Source organism: Rhynchophorus ferrugineus, unplaced genomic scaffold (genome assembly GCF_030347505.1).
Source record: "Rhynchophorus ferrugineus isolate W39M unplaced genomic scaffold, kcgeb_rfMv2 rfM9, whole genome shotgun sequence".
In the NCBI taxonomy this organism is placed as follows: Eukaryota; Metazoa; Arthropoda; class Insecta; order Coleoptera; family Curculionidae; genus Rhynchophorus; species Rhynchophorus ferrugineus.
In genome coordinates, this window is record NW_027472588.1 from 7,940,244 (window position 1) to 7,965,780 (window position 25,537).

A 25,537-nucleotide genomic window follows, 5' to 3' on the forward strand; every position below is an offset into this window, starting at 1 on the left:
ATTTAAAATGTTTAATTCATCAAAATTAGTTCGACATTCTAATCTGCGAAGACAATCATACATAATAATCCGTTTTCAATACGATTTGTACAATGAAAATAGTAAAAGTTATTTTGACAGAAATAAGCAATATATCCTAAATATCATTCAAATTCTTGAAAATGGTGTACCATGCCTAAAATCAAAGAAACAATTCTATTGATAAATGAGGAGGAAATAACTGAGGATTTCGTAAAAAGTTCTCAAAATTAAAAAAGGAAAAATATCGTTTTAAGATCTGCTAGTCGATTATAATAACAGATATACCATCGAGCTCCAGAAATAAAGTTCGGTTTCCTCTATTTTTGAACAATGCAATAAAATCTGCGCCAGAAATCGTTCTTAAATAGGCCGACGAACCACACTGGGAAGTTTTTACTGGATTGTATGCATTGTGGAAATCCTTTCTTTCCCAATGTTACCCTTGGGTCTCGTTTACTGTAATGGCATGTAAGACTTTGAAAAGATTCGACTTCCCCGCACTTTGCAGTTCCTAAATCCTTATCGGCATCGACTTTAATTCTGCTATCTTATAATTTATGCTGAGTGATGAAAGGACTTGAGATGAAATATCGCCCTGATCTGTTGGAAAAACGGACAATATTTGAACAATAGGAAATATTGTATGTTGGAATATTTATATTCATTGATAACGTTATAAATAAATTAAAAAATTACCGGGCAATTTGAAAAGAAGTTCTCGAAAATTAACTACAATAAGATCCTCATAATTATTATTATTTTGTAAAAAATCAAAGTGTGTAAAGATAACCTGTTAATATATAATGAAAACAAATTGAAATAAAAGGTAGTATAAACTTGTCTCTATTTTAATACATCCTTACATAAATTAAATTTAAGTTTGGTTCTATAAACGCTTTGAGAGAAATATTTTAAATGATATTCATTCTCTTTAAAAATCTTAAAAGAACCACTAAAAACTATACTGGTACTTAAAATTGTAAATAAAAATAACTGGACTGGCCTGGTCGTTAAGGAACTTGTCTCGAATCCTAACAGGTCAATTGAAATGTCCCCGGCCTGTGACATAGATGACGTTACTAGAATTAAATCCATATGTCTTTAGTTAGCCCTAACCCTTAAAAGATGTGTGTATAAATTTCACAGCTGTCGGATCATTAGTTTGCGAATTATAACATTTTGAGTGAAGAAACTTCTGTTATTGTGAAAAAAAATATAAAAAAACAATTTCGCGTGTTGATAAAATATTGCTTTTTGAAGGGAAAAAATACAGTTGAGTCAAAAACTTGGCTTGATGCCGAGTTTCCGGACACTGCCCCAGGAAAACCAATCATCAAAGATTGGTATGCTAAGTTTAGACGTGGTGAAATCAGCACCGAAGACGATGAACGCAGTAGACATCAAAAAGAGCTGTTACCGACGAAAACATCCACAGAAGAAGAATCCACAAACTGATTTTGAATGATCGTAAATTGAAATTTAATGAAAATGAAAGCTCTGTGCAAAGTGGGTGTCGCGCGTTTGATTATGATCAAGTGTAATGAACCCGACTTTTGCGTCGATATGTGACAATGGATGAGACATGGCTCCACCATTCCACTTCGAAGTCCAATCGAAAGTCATCTTAGTGGACTCCACACGATGAACCTCTCCAAAGCGAGGGAATACGCAACAGTCGGCTGGCAAGGCTATGACGTCTGTATTTTGGGATACGCATGGAATAATTTTCATTAAAAAAGGAAGGACCATCAACAGCGACAATTACGTAGCGTTATTGGACCGTTTGAAGGACGAAATCGCCGAAAGACGGCCGCATTTGAAAAAGAAGAAAGTTCTGTTTCGCCAAGACAATGCACCGAGTCAAAAATCCATGAATTGGGCTTCGAATTGCTTCTTCATTCTCCAGATCTGGCCCTCAGCGACTATTTCCTGTGCTTAGATCTCAAAAGAATGCTCGCTGGGAAGAAAGCTTTGTCGAATGAAGAGATGATTCCTGAAACTGAAATTTTGAAGCAAAGGCACACTTATTATTATGTTAAATAATAAATGACTAAATTTTCCGAAAAAATTTGTTTTACTATGGTAGGCCGAGAACTTTTCAATTAACCTGTTATATCCATAATGAAATCCACGTATGAAGTTTTAATAGAAGTACGTAATTCTAAGACCTGAAATAATTTAATTTGCCACCTTCTAACCGCGTACCGCCTAGGAGAATTACCGGAAATTATTAGCGCTGTATGCTTATGTTGGCGGTCACGTAGATGTGGGCGCACTAATGTAAGTCTATTAACCAGGCGCACCTTAGGACACAGTTTCGATGCAACTAGGTCGAAGCAGTTTGTTTGACTTTGTAGTCGCTTTTCCAATATTTGGGTTAAAACGTATAAAGTTTAAAACTAATAATGTTCATATGAATAATATTTTTTTAATATTCGCCATTTTTTTTTCATTTAAAGCCTTTCTGTATTGGATTTAATTGGAGATTTGGAGGACATCCATCGCTTCAAAATAATCTCCAGTAATAGAAGCTTGGTTAATTACATTTTTCATTGTTAATTCCTATGAAATTAAAATATCGATTTTTTTTAGTGAACTATATTAAGCAAATATTTCAGAGCCATTTTATATAGGATATTTAGTATACGAACAGTGTGTTTTATTGAGTGTTGCCTTACAATATGACGATATGAAACAGTCAAACTAATGAAATCTATCTCGAGGCAAAAGCCGACTAACGGTCACAAAGTGACTAACACACTGAACAACACCCAATATATTTAGGTGTTCCGGAGGGTAGTGTTCTTGGTTCCTGTAGACAGCTGACGTACCGAACTCGAAAGCTCCATCATGTCACGAGGATCCAAATCAGCTACAAGGAACCTCCAACTTTATCGCAACAAAAATATTTTGTGAGTGAAAATATGGTCTATCAAGGCGAATGAGACAAAATCCACTTACTTGACCTTCACTCTGCGTAGAAGGACTTGTCCTCCGGTAAGTTTTAATAATAACGAACTACGTCAAGTAGATAATGTTAACTGTCACGGAATTAATGAGGATCGATGCTTAAATTGGAAGGAATATATTCTAAAAAAGTGTAACTGTCTTGGGCTGTACTAGATGTATTGTTTCATAGGCCATAAATCCAAATTGTCTTTGGATAATAAGATATTGTTGTACAACTCAATTCTTAGGCCTATATGGCCTATTGTACCGAACTGTGCGATATCTCACTATAAAGAAAACAGAACGAGTGTGACCTGAAATGTCAATGTAAAGACAGACACAGAAAGGTTTCTTGTTAAATTATTAACGGTTGCAAATGTGATGTAACAATATTTTCTTTTGAATATCATAGCAATATCTTTACTAATTGAGAATATTTAGTTTATCGAAAGAAAGACATTTAAGCAAAACACATCTTTATCTTTAGCCTGTTCTATTCTTGTCTTATAACTCTTTCTTTACACCAACAAACATCTTCGTTGACAAACTATAACTAAGAACTATTCTTCCTAATTTGCTGGCATTATTTGGCATAAATTGCTCTTTTAAAAAAAGCACGTCATTTGGTGTTAAACAGGAGAAAATCTGATTCAGACGTTTCCAACTAGCTCTTTATGTTTTTTCAACATAAGACATTTTTTAAGTTACATTTATATCACTGGAACAGATATAAATAAAATGTCCAGTATGTATTTTTTAAACTCTAAAAACATCACTGAAGTATTCTTACTTGTACATCAATTTTACAATAAAATGAGTACAATAAATTAGCGCACGCGAAATAATGTAATTTGCAGCCTTTTAACCGAAGAGCTCTCAAGGGGATTGCCTCAAATTATAGCTGCTTTACTTGGTTGGTGGTCTTGTAACGGAGGGGGATGGTATAATGTACATAAGTCTTCTCCGACGCTCCGGCTGAGGAAATATCAAAGCGTTACCGTGGAATCTTGATTTCCTGCGAAAAAGCGATGAAAGCGACCGACGATGGCTTTCTACCCACTCTATTGTGTATAATGTAATGCCTTTTTAACGACGTATCTTGTTGCGCACACGTATTACAATTTTCGACAAGCTTACATTACATCATGTTAAATTTTGTAATATTATCGAAAAAAACTCTTTGAGGAATATATATTTTTTATATTATTTGAACACAATTTCCTAAAAAATATGGTTTTATCAATAAATTTGATATGGTATTTAATAATAAAGACCTGCTGTGATTTTGGTGGTAATGATCTCGTATCTATAGTGTAGGTGGAAAGAAAGGGTAGGGTAAACAAATAATCTCGTAATTGAAATTTTGTTCAGGAAAACTGATTTTATCCAAAATATTATTCTAACAGCGAATTAGGCTGGGAAAATTCCCCCGATGTTTCTAGTTGATAAAATTGTTATATTTTTCGTAATAGATGAAAGCGAGCAAGAGGATGGCAGAATTTTCGGAAGTATCATTGGCGCTTTTAGACTAAAGCGTATCAATTTTTTCGATTTGTTTTACTTCAGATCCCAAATTCATCGTCCTAAAAATTTGTGAACCATTCCCAATAACCTCTTTACTTATACACACTTGCAAGTGAGCAGCACTTTTATCATCACACGAGGATCTATTATCAGCCACAAGAAACCTCCAACTTCATCTTCACAAAGTCGAATTGTGGTTGAAAACATGGCGTATCAAGGCAAATGAGACAAAATCTACCCATGTGACATCACCCTTTGTAGAAGAACATGTCCCTCAGTAAAATTGAATAATCATGAACTTCCCCAAGCAGACAACGTTAAATATCTGGAAAAAACGTATCGTGACAAAATGCAAACAGCTTGGATTTAAACTAAACTAAATGTATTGACTGATAGGGCGTAAATATAAATTATCAATAGATAACAAAGTTTTGCTGCATATGGACCATTTTTGGATGGTATTGAACTGTGGGGTACAACTAGCAAATCTAACATAACTGTCCTCCAGAGGTTCCAGAATAAAGTGTTGCGAGTCATCGTCGATGCCCCATATTACGTCTCCTACAAACTGATTTAGCGAGACATCCCATAACGAATGTGATTCGGAATGTGAGTGCGAAGTACTCTGAAAGACTAATAGTGTATCCTAATGCACTCGCCAAACAGTTAAAAGTGCGCGATGACATTGTGCTGCATATGCTCAAACGCAAACTACCATACGAACTGATTAATAGACACATAAAGTGAAATTTAATAATCTCTAGAATAAGTTAGGATATACTTTAGAATAAGTTAGAATAGTATCTAGAATAAGATTTAGATTATAAGTTGTACAGCAGGTCACTTACTGAAGCTATCTTCAACATGTCAGGATAGTTATATAACGGAAATCATATAATACATATTGCCCACGGGCAGATTGTTGAAGGTCTAAGAGATTAATAAAAAAATTTGCAGACCTAAATAAGAATTTGTCGCAAATGAAGCTTATTCGACTCAAAACTCAAAAAGAAGACAATAATTAAATGATGATTAAAAATTGTTAATTCTTAATATCTAAAATAAGATTTTTCAGAATTTTAAAACAAAAATTCCTTAATGGCGACCTCAATAAAAAAGTTCTAAATAATTATTGATGAGTTCTCATCCTTCTCGGCTTATCGGAAACAGCAATCAACTAAGGAAGTGTTTATTTGCTAATGTTTATTTTCGATCTTAGCTTAATAGTTTTTCTGAAACTTGAAGTCATTATTCCATCGAAAATACTTTTCATCCGACAAATTTATAATACCCATCGTGGTATTATGCAGTATGTAGTCATTCCACTACAAGGATAATTATTCATCATCCCGTCAGCACGTCCTAGGAGAATGACAGGACTGGGAAGAAATAATAAAAGAGAAGGATACCTGTATATTACAGAGAAAAAAGCTATACCTACACATCAGTTTGATCGCTAACAAAAATCGACGAAAATATAAAAGCCTGTTTAGTATACAACACTTAGAATATATAATAATATACTTTGAATTAATTCAAGACCTCGACAAGAGGTTCCATCTCAATGTTCAAAAAATGTTGTCAAAGCCACTCAGTGATCTGTTAAGGTATTACATATCAGCCAAAATGTTCATAAGAGGAAACCTAATCGACAATATAAACGAACTAAACAGGTGCACCACAAAGAAGTTGTTAATAACAATTATTTATATATCTTATAACTGTGATATACTATAAATGGAAAATGTCATTTTGGTTCTATTTGCTAATAATACTGGGGCACCTGCCGGTGGAGACAATAGCGAAGAAGCAAGCAGGCAATTGTATCAACAAATTAAGGAATATTGAATTCATATGTAATCGATGTTAAATATTGGAAGGAGCCTTTATTAAATATGGATCTACGGAATCTAGTTATGGGAATGTTTTGAGAAAAGTAATATAAACAAAATTAAAATTGAATTTTGAATAAATTGAAATTGAATGAAATAGTAGACACTCTAAAGATATCAATATCAAAAACAACGACATGATGATGATTCGGATCAGTGTTTGAAGATGATCAAGCGTAATAAACCCGTAAAAAGCGTAATAATAGAGTTTTTGGGTCGATATGTGACAATAGATGAAACATGGCTCCACATTTCACTCCGAAGTCCAATCGACAGTCATCCGAGTGGACTGTACACGATGTTCCCGCTCCAAAGCGTGAGAAAACAGTCGGATGGAAAGGTTATGGCGAATAATTTTCATTGACTATCTTGACAAAGGAAGGACCATCAACAGCGGCTATTATGTAGCGTTTGAATTGGACCGTTTGAAGGACGAAATCGCCGAAAAATGGCCGCATTTGAAGAAAAATGAAGTGCTGCTTTACCAAGACAATGCACCGTGTCACAAGTCAGTGAGAATGATGGCAAAGATTCATGAATTGGGCTTTGAATTGTTTCCTCATCTACCGCATTCTCCAGATCTGGCCCCCAGCGACGCGACTATTTCCTGTTCTCAGATGTCAAGAGAATGGTCGCTTGGAAGAAATCGTACTACAAAATTGTATCGAAAGGTTGAATGGTCGCTATAATCAGTGTATCACCGTTGAAGGGAATTATGTTGAATAAAGCTGGTTAGTCGGTAACTTCCTATCAATAAAATATATAATATTTTTTACAATGAATGCAACTTTTATCAGGATTTTTTAATAACATCGAAATGTGATCGAATCCTTGAATATCGCAATAAGCGATCCTCAGCAGTCCTTACATAAAAGACAAATTTACCGTAAAATGATAGCTCAATTTAGGGTTTATTTTAAACAGATGTTTTTACCAGAACTTTTATTTACCAAGAATAAAACGCTAACCCATATTTGCACAATTAACTAACCACAAAAAAACTATATAATAATCACACTTCTACGCTTATAAAAAGAAACGAATAAAAAAGAATAATTGTTGATTTTAATCTATTGAAATTCGTTTCAGCCCCATTCCGTTCTTACATCTTGTGTTCCCTTTTTATCCTCGAGGATAATTGTTTTAAATTAAATATGGCGATGCCAGTTTTTCTAACGCCCTAAAACAACATTTAACGAATTAAAAAGCAGTTTCTTGTTTAGAATATAAATTAGGATAGGGAGTGGGCTTTTGAATGTTCAGCTTGTGTAAAAAATAAAATTTTCGTTAACCCGAATTAGAATTGCTTTTAATTATAAACTAATATTTGTAAGTATTCTGGCAAAATATTGTGGACGTTGGTGTTGAGTAAAATTGCTGGTAAATTTAAATTGTTGATTCCAACGGGTGTAGTATTTTCAGCAATATATTATGGATATTTCGTTGTACTTGAAGTTGTTCGACACGGGTGTTCTATACAGGGATATACTGATGAAGATGATATCAAATATTCCCTTAAAGCATCGATGTGTTAACAAATAGTTGTCAATCATATTAAAATCTGACATCACAGCCCAAATGTTTAGAGTACAAGAAGAGGAAGTCTTCTTTACAATAAAATGAGCTAAATTAGGTGGAAGGAAGTGTATTGGTACCTGATATTTACCTACTTTACACATGCAATGTATCACAGATGGTAAATAGCACAATGCCTACATTTGCTGATAATATTGCGATTTCTTTAATATATATATATATATATATATATATATATATATATATATATATATATATATATATATATATATATATATATATTATATTATTCAGCAATATATTATGGATATTTCGTTGTGCTTGTAGTTGTTCGACACGGGTGTTCTATACAGGGATATACTGATGAAGATGATATCAAATATTCCCTTAAAGCATCGATGTGTTAACAAATAGTTGTCAATCATATTAAAATCTGACATCACAGCCCAAATGTTTAGAGTACAAGAAGAGGAAGTCTTCTTTACAATAAAATACGCTAAAGTAGGTGGAAGGAAGTGTATTGGTACCTGATATTTACCTACCTTACACATGCAATGTATCACAGATGGTAAATAGCACAATGCCTACATTTACTGATAATATTGCGATTTCTTTAATATATATATATATATATATATATATATATATATATATATATATATATATATATATATATATTATTCAGCAATATATTATGGATATTTCGTTGTGCTTGTAGTTGTTCGACACGGGTGTTCTATACAGGGATATACTGATGAAGATGATATCAAATATTCCCTTAAAGCATCGATGTGTTAACAAATAGTTGTCAATCATATTAAAATCTGACATCACAGCTCAAATGTTTAGAGTACAAGAAGAGGAAGTCTTCTTTACAATAAAATACGCTAAAGTAGGTGGAAGGAAGTGTATTGGTACCTGATATTTACCTACTTTACACATGCAATGTATCACAGATGGTAAATAGCACAATGCCTACATTTACTGATAATATTGCGATTTCTTTAATATATATATATATATATATATATATATATATATATATATATATATATATATATTATTCAGCAATATATTATGGATATTTCGTTGTGCTTGTAGTTGTTCGACACGGGTGTTCTATACAGGGATATACTGATGAAGATGATATCAAATATTCCCTTAAAGCATCGATGTGTTAACAAATAGTTGTCAATCATATTAAAATCTGACATCACAGCTCAAATGTTTAGAGTACAAGAAGAGGAAGTCTTCTTTACAATAAAATACGCTAAAGTAGGTGGAAGGAAGTGTATTGGTACCTGATATTTACCTACCTTACACATGCAATGTTTAACAGATGTAACAGATGGAAAATAGCATGATGCCTACATTTGCTGATAATATTGCGATTTCTTTAATATATATATATATATATATATATATATATATATATATATATATATATATATATATTTGGACTGAACCTACTATTTAACGTGGGCTCCGAACCACGGTCCTCGGCATTATACCTACCGACTGGCGAGTGACCGACCAACTTTGGACCGTACTGTCGCCTTTAGCACTGCGCCGGCGCCAACTAAGCCGGCACTGTGATTTTTGTTGTCGGAGATAATAGCGAAGAAGTATTCCAAAAATTACAGCGCAATCTAATAATGCTAAAGTATCTTAGAATGGCACTTGGTGCAAAAATTCGCTGAAAGGAACACGTTAGCAAGAAAAGAACTGGCGTTGAAAATCACAATTATCAGCGTACAAAAAATTACTATTATATATGCAAATGGTAAAGCCTATACGGACCTACGGAATCAAAATTACGGGGATGTTCCGTGAAAACTAATGTAAATACATAACAAATTTTCCAATAAAAAAGTCCTAAGATGTATTGTAGGTGCACCCGATACTACAGGACTGATTACTTACACCAAGAACTTCAGATACCGACTGTCACTCAGAAAATAAAGTGAAGTGCAAGGAGAAAGGAATATGGTTTACAGTATTATGTTAATATCTGACAACTCTTGGATAATCTCAGAACAGGGCACAGACTCAAAAGAATCAAACCATTTTATCTTGTGAAGTGTAATATCATGAGGTGAATTTAAAAGAATAAAAGCAGCGTAAATACCTAAACGTCATTGGAGATAACATTGGGAAAGACACTTTATTTACTCTTAGTAGTTCCACAACGTGCCCAGAGGGCAACAAGTATTTGTTATGTTTATATAACATATACATGGCATGTATAAAATCGCTACATTAAGTGATATCCTGTATAAAATACTAATTTATATTGTCGGATGGTGTTATGTTGTTAGTTATTGTTAGATGTTTTCTAGGCATTTCTACGTATGCACTTATTTTGGAACCGTTGTATGTTATGATGGATATATTAGACTTGCTAGCGGTTTTCCATAGTTGGATTCCATATGACCAAATAGGCTTGAGTATAGATTTAGGCAATAATATCTTGTTATCTAACGATAACTTGTGTTTGGTCTCGATAAGCCAACATATTTGGTAGAGTGTAAGTCTAAGTTGTTTTCGTTTGGCGTCGATCTAGGTGCATACCAAGATATTTATTATCCTCTACATGCGGGAGTTGACAATTATTGATATAGACTGGTGGAGGACATGTTCTTCTAAGCACCGTAAAAGTTAAATGAGTAGATAGAGTTTCGTTGGCTATACGCCATCCTTTCAGCCACATTTGTATTTGATTTAGGTGTATTATCATATTCGTTCTAATCGGAATCCAAATTAATGTTATAAATATGTTCAGATAACAAAATAATACCATTGAAGAATGAATGTAATTATAAACATTTTATTACCAGTACTGATGCTGATAACATAATTAACTAACACTGTAATTAAAATTCTAAGTATTATTCTTCTTTATCAGTTTTCATAAATCAATTTTCGGTCCTTCATTCGATAGAAAATAAAATTATCTTACCTTTGTGAAAAGAATCAACTGGAGAGTGCCCTTGCGCTGCATTTTATCACGGATCCGCTTGTCCGGCTGCATACTAATGATATATCTAGACAGAAACGCTGATCGAAGAAGGTAGTAGAGGGTGGTGCAGACTAAAATACAGCTGGGCACTACGAGGCCATAAATAAGGGCGTGTTCACTCAAAAACCTGCAAAAAAGGGCATCCATCAATAAAAAAAATATAGTATTGTACATGTACAAAAAATATCTATACGATTTAAGACGACTAATTACAATAATTAATTTGTTTTATATTTTATATAATGAAATTTACATAGTTAAAGAGTCTTATTTTTTCCACTCAACCATCTGTGACACAAAATCATCTATTTTTCTTAAATCATGATAATACTACTTATATCTGTCAGTGCCAAGCTAATTGATATTTCTTTTAGTCCGAAAATATTGCATGGTGTCATTTTTTTCTTGTATCATGTAGGAGACACGATGGAAAAGTAAATTGATATTTTAAATACATAATAACTTCACGTTCACGCAGTTTATACTTCACGGATGTCATTGGGTGCCAAATCAGGGCTGTACGGCGGATGACCTATCAATTCAATGTTTTGAGTGCTAAAGTAGACTATTGTTTGAGCCGATGTGTGAGAGCTCGCATTGTCATGGTGAAGAACAATCAGGCGTATCTTGTTTGTTTTCCTTATTTCACCGAAGACTTCTGGAAAACAAATGGTTGAGTATAAATCAGAATTTACTGTTCTACGATCCTCTAGAGGCGCTATTGCAGTATGACCAGTTTTCCCGAAGAAACAGACCACCATTCTCTTTGAAGGGCTTCGTGCGCGAACAACTATTGTTGGATTTGGTTCAAGTTGGAACATCCATACAGTCGACTGCTGCTTGCTTTCGGGCTCATACGAATATATTCATTATTCGTTGCCTGTCACGATTTTATAAATGCCTTTCGAAGCACCGCGATTGAATTTCTTAAGCATTTCTTTGCACCAATCGACACGAGTCTTTTTGAGCGATTGTCAAATTGTGTGAGATCCAACGCGAACATAACTTTCACACAGCTAAGTGTTCATGTAAAATAGCATATATGCTGGTGGAACTAATGCTTAGGGTTGCCTCATTCTCACAATAGGTGACATGATGATCTTGCTTAATCATTTCGCACACAGCATCGATGTTTTCTGGCTCAACAGCCGATTTTGGACGACCTTCACGAAACTCGTCGGACATTGATATACGACCACGATTGAATTTACTAAACCAGCGATACACGGTGATTTTTGATTGAGCTTCATCGCCAAAAGTCAAATTAAAATAATTGATGCACTCTTGTTGTGATAATCCACGTCGAAAATCGTAAAAAATCATGGCACGAAAATGTTTACTATTCAGTTCCATTTTTTGCCAAGACGAAAAATTCAACTAAATATAAAATAAACAGATAGCGGCGAGCGACGAAATGTTCTGGGCACTTATATCGTCAAAAATGTCAAACTTTACGATGGAACAATATATACATATATATATATATATATATATATATATATATATATATATATATATATATATATATATATATATATATATATATATTATTTATTAGATAGATTACACCCAAATATGTTATTATTGAGCTGATGTGATGGAAAATCGGAAGTCGTTCAATGCAAAAGCCATTCAATTTACTTTTTAAGCACTAATTATAGCATATGAGACCTCGTAGAAATATTGTAAACAACTACGTTTATGGTGTAACGGTTAGAGCGTTTAGTTCCCAAACGGAGGTCGCGGGTTCGATTCCCTGTAGGAAGAATAACTTTTGGTTGTTCTAGTTTAGTTACAATATTTGTCAAGGCTAGGGAGCGGTCCCCGCGGCCTGAAACGCTCCTTATTTTCAATCATTGTTTCTTTATTCCTATTTTTCCTCATACGGCACTCATATTGCACTTTTACTGGGCATAAGCATTTTAATATTAAATAAAACAACTGCGTAATTTATTAAGTAAATATCTAACACTAAAAAGAGAAAATTAAAATATTTTTAACAAAAAAAGACTTCAAAATATAAATAAGGAACTCACTAAAAATTAAAAAATAATCAAACTAAGATTTTTAACACAAAAACATTTTAAAATAATATATATATATATATATATATATATATATATATATATATATATATATATATATATATAATAATCGTTGTACTATCTAAATAAAAATAAACAAAAACCTTATTTAACCTATCTACTACACGTATTTTATATGTTACTATATACACACACAATATAGCTTAATACCTACCTAAATCTATTTATCTATTGACTATTTTATTTTAACTACTACCAACTGATCAGTTTCAGTTCAGGTCGGTGCCAAGCCCAAAAAATGTAAAAATTATAATATAGTTTTGAGACATATATAAAAAGTTAAATTACCAACAAAACAAATCAAAACTAATATGACTGTTTAGGTTCGGCACCGACTTCAAATTTATCAGTTTTCAATAAATCGGTTCAATTTTTTTGTTAAAAATATTTTTCTTGTTTTCTTCCTTCATTTTCGACGCTTCTCTTTTAACACTTGCAGCAGGTGGTATTTCTAAATAAAACTAAATGAATGATTTATCTTTATCCAATCAGAATGCAACCCATACCATTGCCTTTTTATTTAAGCCATTCTACCTCCCCCACCCTTCTCATCATCTTTATATAGCTATTTCTGCGTGAAATATTTGATATTTCTATTGACTTCGGCCAAGTTTCTTTAGGCACGCAACTTTAATAAGTAATATTTTTTGCCCAATTTTAAAATAACTGAGGATAACTTATATCCTCCGAAAATTTTAAAAAAATCGTACCCGAACCCCTACAATTTCTTTCCAGATAATTAAATAGAGACAAAATTCTTACGGTAGCATCGCGTGAGACGAAGATGTACGAACCCATTCCTGTATAAATTGTGAGAGAAGAAAAGACGGAGATAATTGCTTGGAGCTGTTCATTTTATATGTGCTTATTTTTTCCAACGGTAGTACTAACTACTAACACGTACTAACTTTAAAAAGGCAAAGGAAAAGAAATACTGAATATTATTAACGTGCAATTAATAATTTAATTTTAAACGAAGTAGAATAACTTTTATACTTGGTGATCTATGAATCTGTAAAAACGAATGGAATTTTTCTATGGAATGGAATAATATGTTAATTGCTATTTTTATATAATATACTATAATAAATATAGACAATACAATAGAACTTAAACAAAACCTAAAAACTAAAGATGTACTAAATAAATATTAAACATATACCTAATCACAGAAATTTTTTTATGACATAATTAAAAATGATTGCACAATAACTACTAGAGATTATTATTAAATAAAATAAATGCTTTATTTATTATTGAACGGAAATATTTATTAAATATTTACTATTTATCATTCACAATTTTCTTTCTTTCAAATCTTTTTACCCTATTACATTAACATTATTGAAAAATATGGTTCCAAAATGCTGCTATATTAATACATAATATATTACTATTTACAAGCAAACTACCAAAAATATCATAAAACTATATATATTACATATAAATCTATGTAAGCATAAATTGGGTACATTTTTGGCAAGGTCGCGGCTAGGACGACAGAGCCAGGACGTTAAAAATCAATCGAATGAACCTAGCAGAACCAAAAATAGTAACTAAAAGTACATAACTGAAGCAGTCGACCGAAAATAGTAACAAAATCAGTCGGACCGAAAATAGCGACTGAAAACAATCGACTGAAACTGGTAAAAAGTAGTAAAAACAGTCGAACCAAAAATAGCGACTGAAACAGTCAATAGTAAAAATTAGTCGATTTCAGTCGATTGTTCCCAACACTACTCTCAAAGATTTCATGATATCACAAGTCTTCTCTATAATTTATTCCATCGTATTAAAGAAAAGAAGCCAAACAATTTTTTAGTATTCTTAATATTTCCTAATTTTTTAAAATATTAAAAATTTGTTATAGTTTAATTGATACGTTTTTAGATGCCGTGTCACTAAAACTACTATATCCGAAAATAATTTAAATTTTGAAAAAGCCCCTTAAGCGCATATTTTTAAAGGGTTAAGCTTTGATAATATGAAAAAACACGATATTTCTCAAATTTCTAGACTTGTATAGCCACTAAAGGAAAACAATCTGAAGAAAGCAAGCAACCATATGGTCAATACAATAAGCCATTCTCCCATTCTTCCCATTATGTTGATATAGCTGTTTATACTTCTCTGAAATACTTGATATTTCTATTGACTTCTGCCAAGTTTCTTTAGGCACGCAACTTGTAATATTTTTTGCCCAATTTTAGAATAACGTTATCCTCAGAAATTTAAAAAAATCGTACCCGAACCCCAACAATTTCTTTCCAGATAATTAAATAGAGACAAAACTCTCTCGGTAACATCGCGGGAGAGGGAAACTTTAACAGTTTTAAATTAATAACTCGCCTCCGTCCCTTTCATTAAGCATTCATCATTCGTAGCTGTCATTTGATAAAAAGTTCTCAAAAGAATTCGGAACCGGGAGTTGTAACCTCGGGTTTTATATTCGGCAAAAACAGGTCTGCCGTTAATTAGGTTCGAAGTAAACTAGGTCTCTTAAGTAAATGAAGGAAAAGGAAAGGGTTTTGCAAGATCACTTTTGCTATTTTTTGCCGTTTCGTATAATCTTTGGTGGGATTTGATTAAGACGAAATCCGGTAGGGTTTCTGTTCTGAGCGAAGTTACGGAGGATTATAATTATGATATGAGGACACATAATAAATGAACAATGAACACCAAATTATTACTAAAAACCATTATTTACTAGAAGAAGTGGGGGAGGTAGAATGGCTTAAATAAAAAGGCAATGGTATGGGTTGCATTCTGATTGGATAAAGATAAATCATTCATTTAGTTTTATTTAGAAATACCACCTGCTGCAAGTGTTAAAAGAGAAGCGTCGAAAATGAAGGAAGAAAACAAGAAAAATATTTTTAACAAAAAAATTGAACCGATTTATTGAAAACTGATAAATTTGAAGTCGGTGCCGAACCTAAACAGTCATATTAGTTTTGATTTGTTTTGTTGGTAATTTAACTTTTTATATATGTCTCAAAACTATATTATAATTTTTACATTTTTTGGGCTTGGCACCGACCTGAACTGAAACTGATCAGTTGGTAGTAGTTAAAATAAAATTGTCAATAGATAAATAGATTTAGGTAGGTATATAACATATAAAATACGTGTAGTAGATAGGTTAAATAAGGTTTTTGTTTATTTTTATTTTAAAATGTTTTTGTGTTAAAAATCTTAGTTTGATTATTTTTTAATTTTTAGTGAGTTCCTTATTTATATTTTGAAGTCTTTTTTTGTTAAAAATATTTTAATTTTCTCTTTTTAGTGTTAGATATTTACTTAATAAATTACGCAGTTGTTTTATTTAATATTAAAATGCTTATGCCCAGTAAAAGTGCAATATGAGTGCCGTATGAGGAAAAATAGGAATAAAGAAACAATGATTGAAAATAAGGAGCGTTTCAGGCCGCGGGGACCGCTCCCTAGCCTAGGTGATTTGACAAATATTGTAACTAAACTAGAACAACCAAAAGTTATTCTTCCTACAGGGAATCGAACCCGCGACCTCCGTTTGGGAACTAAACGCTCTAACCGTTACACCATAAACGTAGTTGTTTACAATATTTCTACGAGGTCTCATATGCTATAATTAGTGCTTAAAAAGTAAATTGAATGGCTTTTGCATTGAACGACTTCCGATTTTCCATCACATCAGCTCAATAATAACATTACACCCAAATATCTAACTAAACCTTGAAAATTTTCTACGTGCTTTTGAATATATATATATATATATAGGATCGCAGGAATTTTTATAAATATTTGAACAGACCCGGTAGGCAGCTCTGCGATTTTTGTTATCTTTTAAACTCATTTCGATTATAAGGACATATGACAAAAATCACCATTAACTTATATTGTTTGTTTTATTGTGGAAATAAATTACTCTACCCAAACAAACAAGCTATTTGCCCGTTGTCTAATAGAAATATATAACCTTTCAAAAGCACCGAACAATTAATAGTAACCCAGCAGCTGTGAAACTGAAAAATGTTGTAACAACACAGTTTAAGACTCAACAACTTGACAATTCAATGACTGATTTTTTTTATATTACTCTGAAAGCATTTTTATTAGCGCCTACAGTGAATGTATGAAGAAGTATAACAATTTTCTCACCATTTAATATAAAGACTATATAACGAAATATGATATGGTTCAATAACAATTACTACAACTGTTTAATTTGATATTTCTTTACCAATTTGAGCTCTGTTCAGCGACAAAACTTTAACACTCTACATTTTCACTACAATTTCTAATAAAAATGAATGCTTAGCCTTTAAATTGTAGGTTTAAAGACGGTTAGTTATGACTGATTATAGACGGCTATACTATAAAGTATCCAGATATGACCGCCGATGCCATGAAATATTAAATTTCTATTACATCAGATGGGCGACTGGTACCCGTATAAATTAAGCATCACAAGATAACTAGTTGTCGCCACTAGTAAGTCGTTTACCTGTCGGATCGTTGTATGGCAAATTATCTCGTAATCAAAATTTAATCTAGTAGAAAATGGGAAATTTGCCAGCTAAACCGGATAGATATGGATTAATCTCGACAGCCGTAAAGTTGATGGTAATTATTTGGCCCTGATAAAATGGGGACTCAGGATTTAATTCGATTTTTTAATAATTAAAGTCATTTCACGGTTCGATGACCGTATTTTGAATATGTTGCAATAATACGGCCCTTATCTTGTTTATATGGTAATTTTGTTATTTGACCTCTAATGATGATATTTTCGACAATGTGTTTTTCAAGATAGAGGCTCGAAATTTAACAGATTATCTAGACGACACAAGATTTTTCCTCGCCAAAACTTTAGCACACTACACATTATTCATCGAAGCTTTTGAAAAATGGTAGCCGATGTTGGAAAAGAGTAAATAAAAATAACGAAAGTAAATCTGTACATGTGCAGTTCACTTATAGACAGACCGTACAAGCACCAATAACATTAAAGAATACTATCATTCGATATAGCAATAACGCTAAATATCTTGGAATGAATCTTGATCCAAAACTTCCCTGGAAAGAACATATAGAGAAGAAAAGAAAAGAACTGGAACCGTAATATAGGAAAATATACTGGCTAATTGGAAGAAAATCACAATTATCAGTACATAATAAATTGTTATTATATAAGCAAATACTGAAACCTATATGGACGTACGGAGTTCAAGTATGGGGATGTTCTGCAAAAAGTAACATAAATAAAATACAAATAAGAATAAAGTCCTGAGAGGTATTGTGGGCGCACCCAAATACTATAGGACTGATTACCTACATCGAGACCTTCAGATATCCACAGGCAGTCAAGAAATCAAGAGAATTGCAAGGGGACAGGAGGAAAGACTCCATTCTCATAAGAATATTGAAGTATTGCAGCTTTTGGATACCACAAAAAGAGGACACAGATTCAAAAGAATCGAACCATCTACCTTGCGAGTGTTGTGTAGTAAGATGCATATAATAAAAAATACTGAGATAGGACCGAAGGGTCCTCCTAGTTATATACCTAGATTTAAGTTATCATAAAGACAAATTGTAGGTTAGACGGAAACGACTAGTCGCATTGTTATTTAGCTATTTAAGGAAATGAGTGGGCGCTTGTAATCCATAAATTCAAAGTTTATAGAACTGTCTGAGTTACTAAGTAAGTAATTCCATCTAAATATATTTTAGGCCTTTAGTTTATTTGGTCGCCCACACTAGTTTCAGTCAATTTAAATCTAAACATTGCATTCTCGATAATATTTCGGAAATATTAAAATTATTAATAGTTTATATTCTTCAACTATTAATAGTACAAGATCTTTTTGACGATATGTTTTCATAGTTTGGTATGGTATTATAAAATAATTATTTTTATGACCCATTGATAAACATTAACTAATTTTTTAAATTCAGTTTATATAATATACTGGAACTATTAATAGTATTAAGTGTTTATTATACTAGAAGACTTTTTTATGATTTATTTGAAAATTTCAGATATCATTAAATAATATCTAGACATTTTAATGTTAACATAATTTAAAAGTTTTTATTCAGTATTTTAGACTAGTAGTTTAGTGCCTGTTTAACAATAAGGCTGTAAAACATTTGTTTCCATATTTCTATATCTTCTGATATCTTCTTCTTCCTTTTTCATATCGCCATAAAAATACAAGTGCTGAGCAGCAGAATATGGCATCGATTTGAACATGAATAACTGTTCAGACTATTTGCCCTTTCTATGTTTGTATACTTGATTTATTCAGTTAGACTTCCAGATATCGTTATAGACTACTGTATTCTTCTTCCGTATACTTCTATATAAGTTATGTGAATTTTTATGATATTTAATATAAGTCACTAATATAATATTTACTTGTCTTTTGAGGTGACTAATAGACATAAATAGGAACTTAATTTTTGTTTCTTAGAAAGTCGCGAGGTGTATAGTCACGTAAAGATCTATTATTGCTCAAGACAAACATCAGCTGGAAGAGAAATGTCTTGTTTATAAAAAATATGGCCTTAAAATTATTTGTAATAGTTTGTTAAAACAATATCCAAAGTTTCAGCAGGTCTTTCTTGTATTTTGGCATGAATTTTGATTCAATAACGTTTCTAGCTTAAATGGCGTGTAGAATAGAGCTGTCCTTTAAGTATTACCAAGCAGGATTTCACGGGTTCCGTTCCTGATTCACGATACGATATATTAAATTAAATAATTTTACTTCTGAGACTTATTTTTACATCACAATTTCTTGCTGGTTGCTTAATCATATCTAAATGTCATAACAAAAATTTTAATAAACATCCTAAAACATTTTAAATTATAAGATTTTATTTTTATTAATGAAGTATGGTATTGTAAAATAATATTGCGCCCTCTTTATCAATTAGTCTCTTTATATATTCTTGTTTTTCTTCCAGCTGCTTTGCAGAAAATTGGAAACTGGCTGGTTTTGGTATTTATACAAGCTTATTATCATTTGTTCTCGATGTAGGTTTTTTTCATCTCCCTTTTCAGTTATTTAACTTTTCAGGTGACTGACAGAATACATATTTGTATGCTATTTTAGATATTCCGCTTTCCAAGGATCTATAAAATGTATGATATTTTTTAAACTGGAAAATGTACGTATTATCATATCCAGATTTTTTTAATCATATTGTTTAAATTTATGGTTATAGTATAATTAATATTACGTTTTATCTTCATTATTTGTATTTTAAGTAAGTGAATGTTAATTAAAGTTTCTATAACTGTTGACTGTTGTTGATATATTGCTATATTGTTGTTGTTATGTTGTTATAACTGTTGATTATTGTTGTTAAACCACTTAAAAAAAACTACCAAAAATATAATATCTACTATTTGAAAAAGTTCTTTTAATCATTACTAAGTAGTTTATACTAATAATCGCTAATATAACAGGTCAATTGAAAAGTCCGCGACCTACCATAGTAAAACACATTTTTTGTGTTTTTATTTAACATAATTTCTTTCAAGGGTAATAAACTGATCATAGGGACCGCTCAACTTTTCGATACCATTTTTGTAGTACGATTTTGTCCTTTGCTTCAAAATAGACCTCAGTTTCGTCGACCACTTCTTCATTCGAGGAAAATTTCTTCCCAGCGGGCATTCTTTAGACATCTGAGAACAAGAAATAGTGGCTGGAGGCCAGATCTTCAGAATACGGAGAATGAAGAAGCAATTCGAAGTCCAATTCATGGATTTTTGTCATCGTTTTCACTGACTTGTCGTACCGTGCATTGTCTTTGTGAATCAGCACTTTCTTTTTCTTCAATTGCGGCTGTTTATCGGCGATTTAGTCCTCCAAACAATCCAATAACGCTATGTATTAGTCGCTGTTGATGGTCCTTCCTTTTTCAAGGTAGGCAATGAAAATTATTCTATGCACATCCCAAAATACGGACGCCATAACATTGCCAGACGGCTCTTGTTTTTCCCACGCTTTGGAGCGGGTTCATCGTGTGCAGTCCACTCGGATGACTGTCGATTGGACTTCGGAGTGAAATGATGGAGCCATGTTTCATCCATTGTCACATATCGATGCAAGAACTCGGGTTTATTACGGTTGATCATCTTCAAACACTGATTCGAACCATCAACTCGTCGTTGACTTTGGTGAAAAGTGACCTCGTGCGGCATCCACTTTGCACAGAGATATCTCATACCCAAATATTCGTAAATGATATGATGTACATGTTCAGTTAATATCTTTAGAGTGGCTGCTATTTCATTCAATTTCAATTTACGATAATTCAAAATCATTTTGTGGATTTTTAAAATATTTTCGTCCGTAACAACCCCTTTTGGACGTCCACTGCGTTCACCGTCTTCGGTGTTCATTTCACCACGTCTAAACTTAGCATACCAAAGCATTGGAATACCAATGGTTGATTTTCCTAGAGCAGTGCCCAGAAAGTCTGCATCAAGCCAGGTTTTTGATTCAACTGTATATTTTCCCTTGAAAAAGCAATATTTTATCAATTCGAGAAATTCCTTTTTATCCATTTTTTCACAATAACAAAATTTGCTTCACTCAAAATTCTATAATTCACAAACTAATGATTCGACAGCTGTCTCATTTATACATACATCTTTGACTTGAGTTGAGAGTTAGGGCTAAATAAAAACATATGGATTTAATTCTAGTAGCGCCATCTATGTGTTAGGCCGGGGTCTTTTTAATTGACCTAGTAGTTACAAAATGTTCATTAAGTATTCATTTTTAATTTAAGCTTCCTATATTAAAAGGAAAATTATAATTATTATAACTTTACATACTTCATATTAATTTTCAATAACATATTAATATTAATTAGTTAATTATGGTAATAATTACCAGCAGTTTTGATCCCGCAAGTCATGGGTGTCCAGCAGGTGGCCAGATTTATCATAATATTGTACTAGAAGTCCTAAACTAAGCAGGATGGCAGGGAGTCCCCAGCCAAAAAGGGAATATCTGAAAGGAAAGTACTTAATTATTATCACGAATGCAATAAGCGTTTTTAAATAGTACTAATTATATTGTATTTCTTGTTAACCATCTTAAAAAAGATACTATATGGTGTACAAACACTTTTTAAAATATAATATTCACATTTTATAACGACATTAATGTATAAAGTTACAGAACGAAATATAGTTTATATCATTGCACTATAACTTCTACTGTGTAATTTAAACCATATTTATTCCCAACAAGAGTCAGAAGACAAAGATTGAGGACAAATTGATTGATTGGAAACTGGCAGGACCGGATATCACCTTTGATCAATCAACCGTAATTCATATTCGCATTCCATTTCGCGAAAACATAGACTGACATGGAAATTTTCATCCGCATATTTCCGATATCACCGTCTAAATTAAAATCCAGTCTTTTTCCGAGCTGGTTGTGTCTTTATTCAAATTTGAAAGTTGATAAGAGTTATATTTTTCAAAAAAATATATGCAGACAGCTAGAGTTAAATTGAAATATTTTTAATTGTTTTATCTACACTGTGTATCTGTGGGTTCTTTTATTCAAAATCTCTATAAACTATTTTACTAAAGTATCATACTTTATAACTTTCTATTAATTTGCTTTTCATATGCTATTTCTAAACGATTGTCATATATAAAAAAAAGAAAAAAAAAACAATAATATAATAAATAATACAATGAACAAATAATATCAACATACAGTTCAACTTAATTTTGTGACGTAGCCTGATTTTCTAATCAGAATTTCGCCCTGTCTAGTAGAAAATATGGATATGCTAGGAAAAAAAAATGTGTAAAATGTGTAAAGAAGTAAAAAATGAGTAAAGTACATGGAATGGTTTTTGGTTGAATTTAGATCATGAAAGGACTTTTCAATAGACACTCAGGAGAATGTGCTATAAGACAGAAATCGGATGAATCTCTTTCTAAGCGAACACTCCAGGGAAAGGATGAAGAAGTGAAATGAACCCATTTCGGAAGCTCTTGTGGTTTGTCTCGTCAGTCCTGGTGGTGTAATCAGTGTAATTGACACAGCTTCGATGAAGAAGTTTTAGAAACAGTATTTAAACTAAAAGGATATTGAACAAAACAAGTCCTAATTAGACAGAAGAGAAGTTAGTTAAGTTATATCTGTTACCTCACAAATTTAGTGAAAAAATTAGATAAAAGACTTTTACAAAGCTAGGTAGGCGATGTTGTCACTGATTTAGTCATACAACACAGTAAATACATAAAATATAAAATAACGCTAACAATGTATAGTATAAGTAAAATGTAAAATAAGTTAAAGACAAAACATTTAGAAAAACAAATTAATTAAAGCATAAAAGGATATAAATATCTCATTTCTCAGTGAATGTTATAAGTGCTGGAGTAGGTACGTGGCTGTCAAAAAGTCTGAGTCTGACGTTGGTCACACAGGGATGAGCCTCGTTCTTTTAACAAGTATTCGTGAGTAAGTCTACAATGCTCTATCGGCAGACCAGCGGGGATACTCAGTTTGAATCTACTAATATTACTGATATCAAGAAGCTGGTGAAAGACCCTCTTGATCTCTCATCATTTATTATTCTTCTTAAGGAGATCCCAATTTAATTAGTCTAATTGTTTATTGAAAGCTTTCATGAGTGTTTAAGCATCTTTCTTGCTAAACAGATTTACTTTCGTCGAATCATCTGTCCTGCTCGCTAAACGGTCGGCTTTTTCATTTCCGGGTATTGTCCTATGACAGGAGACCTAGAAGTATGTAATCCTTGCCCCTTCGTTGGTAGAGTTGTGTGCAACTCTCTTATATATGTAACCAGGGGCTGCACGGCCTTTGCCGGTTTCAGACTCTTCAAGGCATTTTTTGAATCTGTTGGCCGTTCATCGATGACTTTTCCAATGCAGATAGAGCCTTGCCGATAGCCAGCGGTTTCGCAGAAAAAATACTGGTTAGAGATGGAAGCCAAAAGTGCTCCTCAAACTGACTTGAAGTGTATGTCGCACCCATGAAGTTTTCGTGCTTTGAACCATCTGTGTAAATGGCAAAATCGTTCGGATATTTGTCCTCAATTATCTGGCAAAAAAACTATTTTACTATAGAGTGGTTGATTTTTTAAAGTTATCCGAAAAACTGATAACGGACATGCATGCTTTTGTTTTGTGGAGATTTTGTCTTTTTTTTCAGAGAAGAAAGAGACAAACGGGCTTAATGAATGAATGAATTATTTATCAATATTTTTCCTAAGAAATATCAAATCACACTAATTGAATTTAGCCGTTATCATGTGATTCTTAATTGTTTTCCTTAAGGATAAATATGAATTAAAAATGATAATTGAAAATTAAAAACCATTTTTAATAACGGAAATATAATATATAATATAAATATAACATTATAAATATAATTATGTGTACTAGGCCATATCTTGTATGATTTTTACAGATCACTGATTCATCCATACCCACCTAGCAAAATTGATGGATCAGGAAACTAGAGAGAATTTAATTTAGAAATGCAAATAGAGATGATAGAGTTTTTGTCCGTAAAATTACCTTTGAGCAGATTGAAATCGAATAGGAATTCTGATCGGTTGATAGTCAATGCAGTTTATGCATTTTTACTATTCCTATATACATTTTAAATATATTATATTTATAACGATCATAATCATATTAAAAAGCAACATTATTATTATGTAGTAAGTTTTACACTAAGTTTCATTAACATTTAACTATTACTTATCGAGTTTTGTATACCAATATTGAAAATATATGAATACATTATTAAAAGGAAATAACGTAAACCTAAAAATTCAGTGAATGTTGATATTAATTCTGTTTCATTCTTAATAAGAAACGTTGACATTTCTTTTGAAAACGTTTAAATTAGAAAGTGCACGAAATGAAAACTTTTACAAATTGGACAGCAGAAATTGTATTTCTATCTTTTCCTTGCCTTGGAGAAATAAGTATTTTCCACTTTCCCATAGATTTCTTAAAATACGAATTTTCATATAAAGAATATTCTGTGATCATTTCGTAAGTTATTTGATTTCCATTATACTGAGTATTATTATTATATTTCAAATTAATTAAGATTTTAAGTAGCGTTGGGAAATTTCGACTGAAATTGAATATCGAGTGTATAGTAATTGACTACTTTTTACTAGTGACTGTTTCACTCATGTACCTTTAGTTACTATTTTCGGGTGTATTAGTTTGATTCGATTGATTTTTAATAATCTGGCTGGATAACCTTGACAAAAATATGCCAAACTTAGGCTTATATAGAATTATAAGTAATTATATTTTGTAAAAAGCATTAACCGTAAAGAGGTGTTAAACTATATTCAATATTTATGCTACATATTTCTAATAAATAAATCTTTTGAAAGGAAAACTCTTCTTTAATATTCAACAATTTATTTTCTTGGCTATTAAAAAATACAACAAAGTAATGACGCTC

The 25,537-nt window shown here is 32.0% G+C and overlaps 1 protein-coding gene across 3 annotated transcripts in view; it reads right to left on the reverse strand.

Moving 5' to 3' along the window:
* LOC143202192 (adhesion G protein-coupled receptor E2) overlaps positions 1–25,537 on the reverse strand; it is a 325,024-nt gene that overhangs the window by 39,399 nt on the left and 260,088 nt on the right. For all 3 annotated transcript variants that reach the window (XM_076413499.1, XM_076413500.1, XM_076413498.1), the window contains exons 5-6: positions 21,944–22,063; positions 10,882–11,068 (exon numbers count right to left, since the gene is read on the reverse strand). In XM_076413499.1, coding sequence (XP_076269614.1) covers positions 10,882–11,068; positions 21,944–22,063 — 307 coding nt within the window. The remainder of the gene's footprint in view (positions 1–10,881; positions 11,069–21,943; positions 22,064–25,537) is intronic.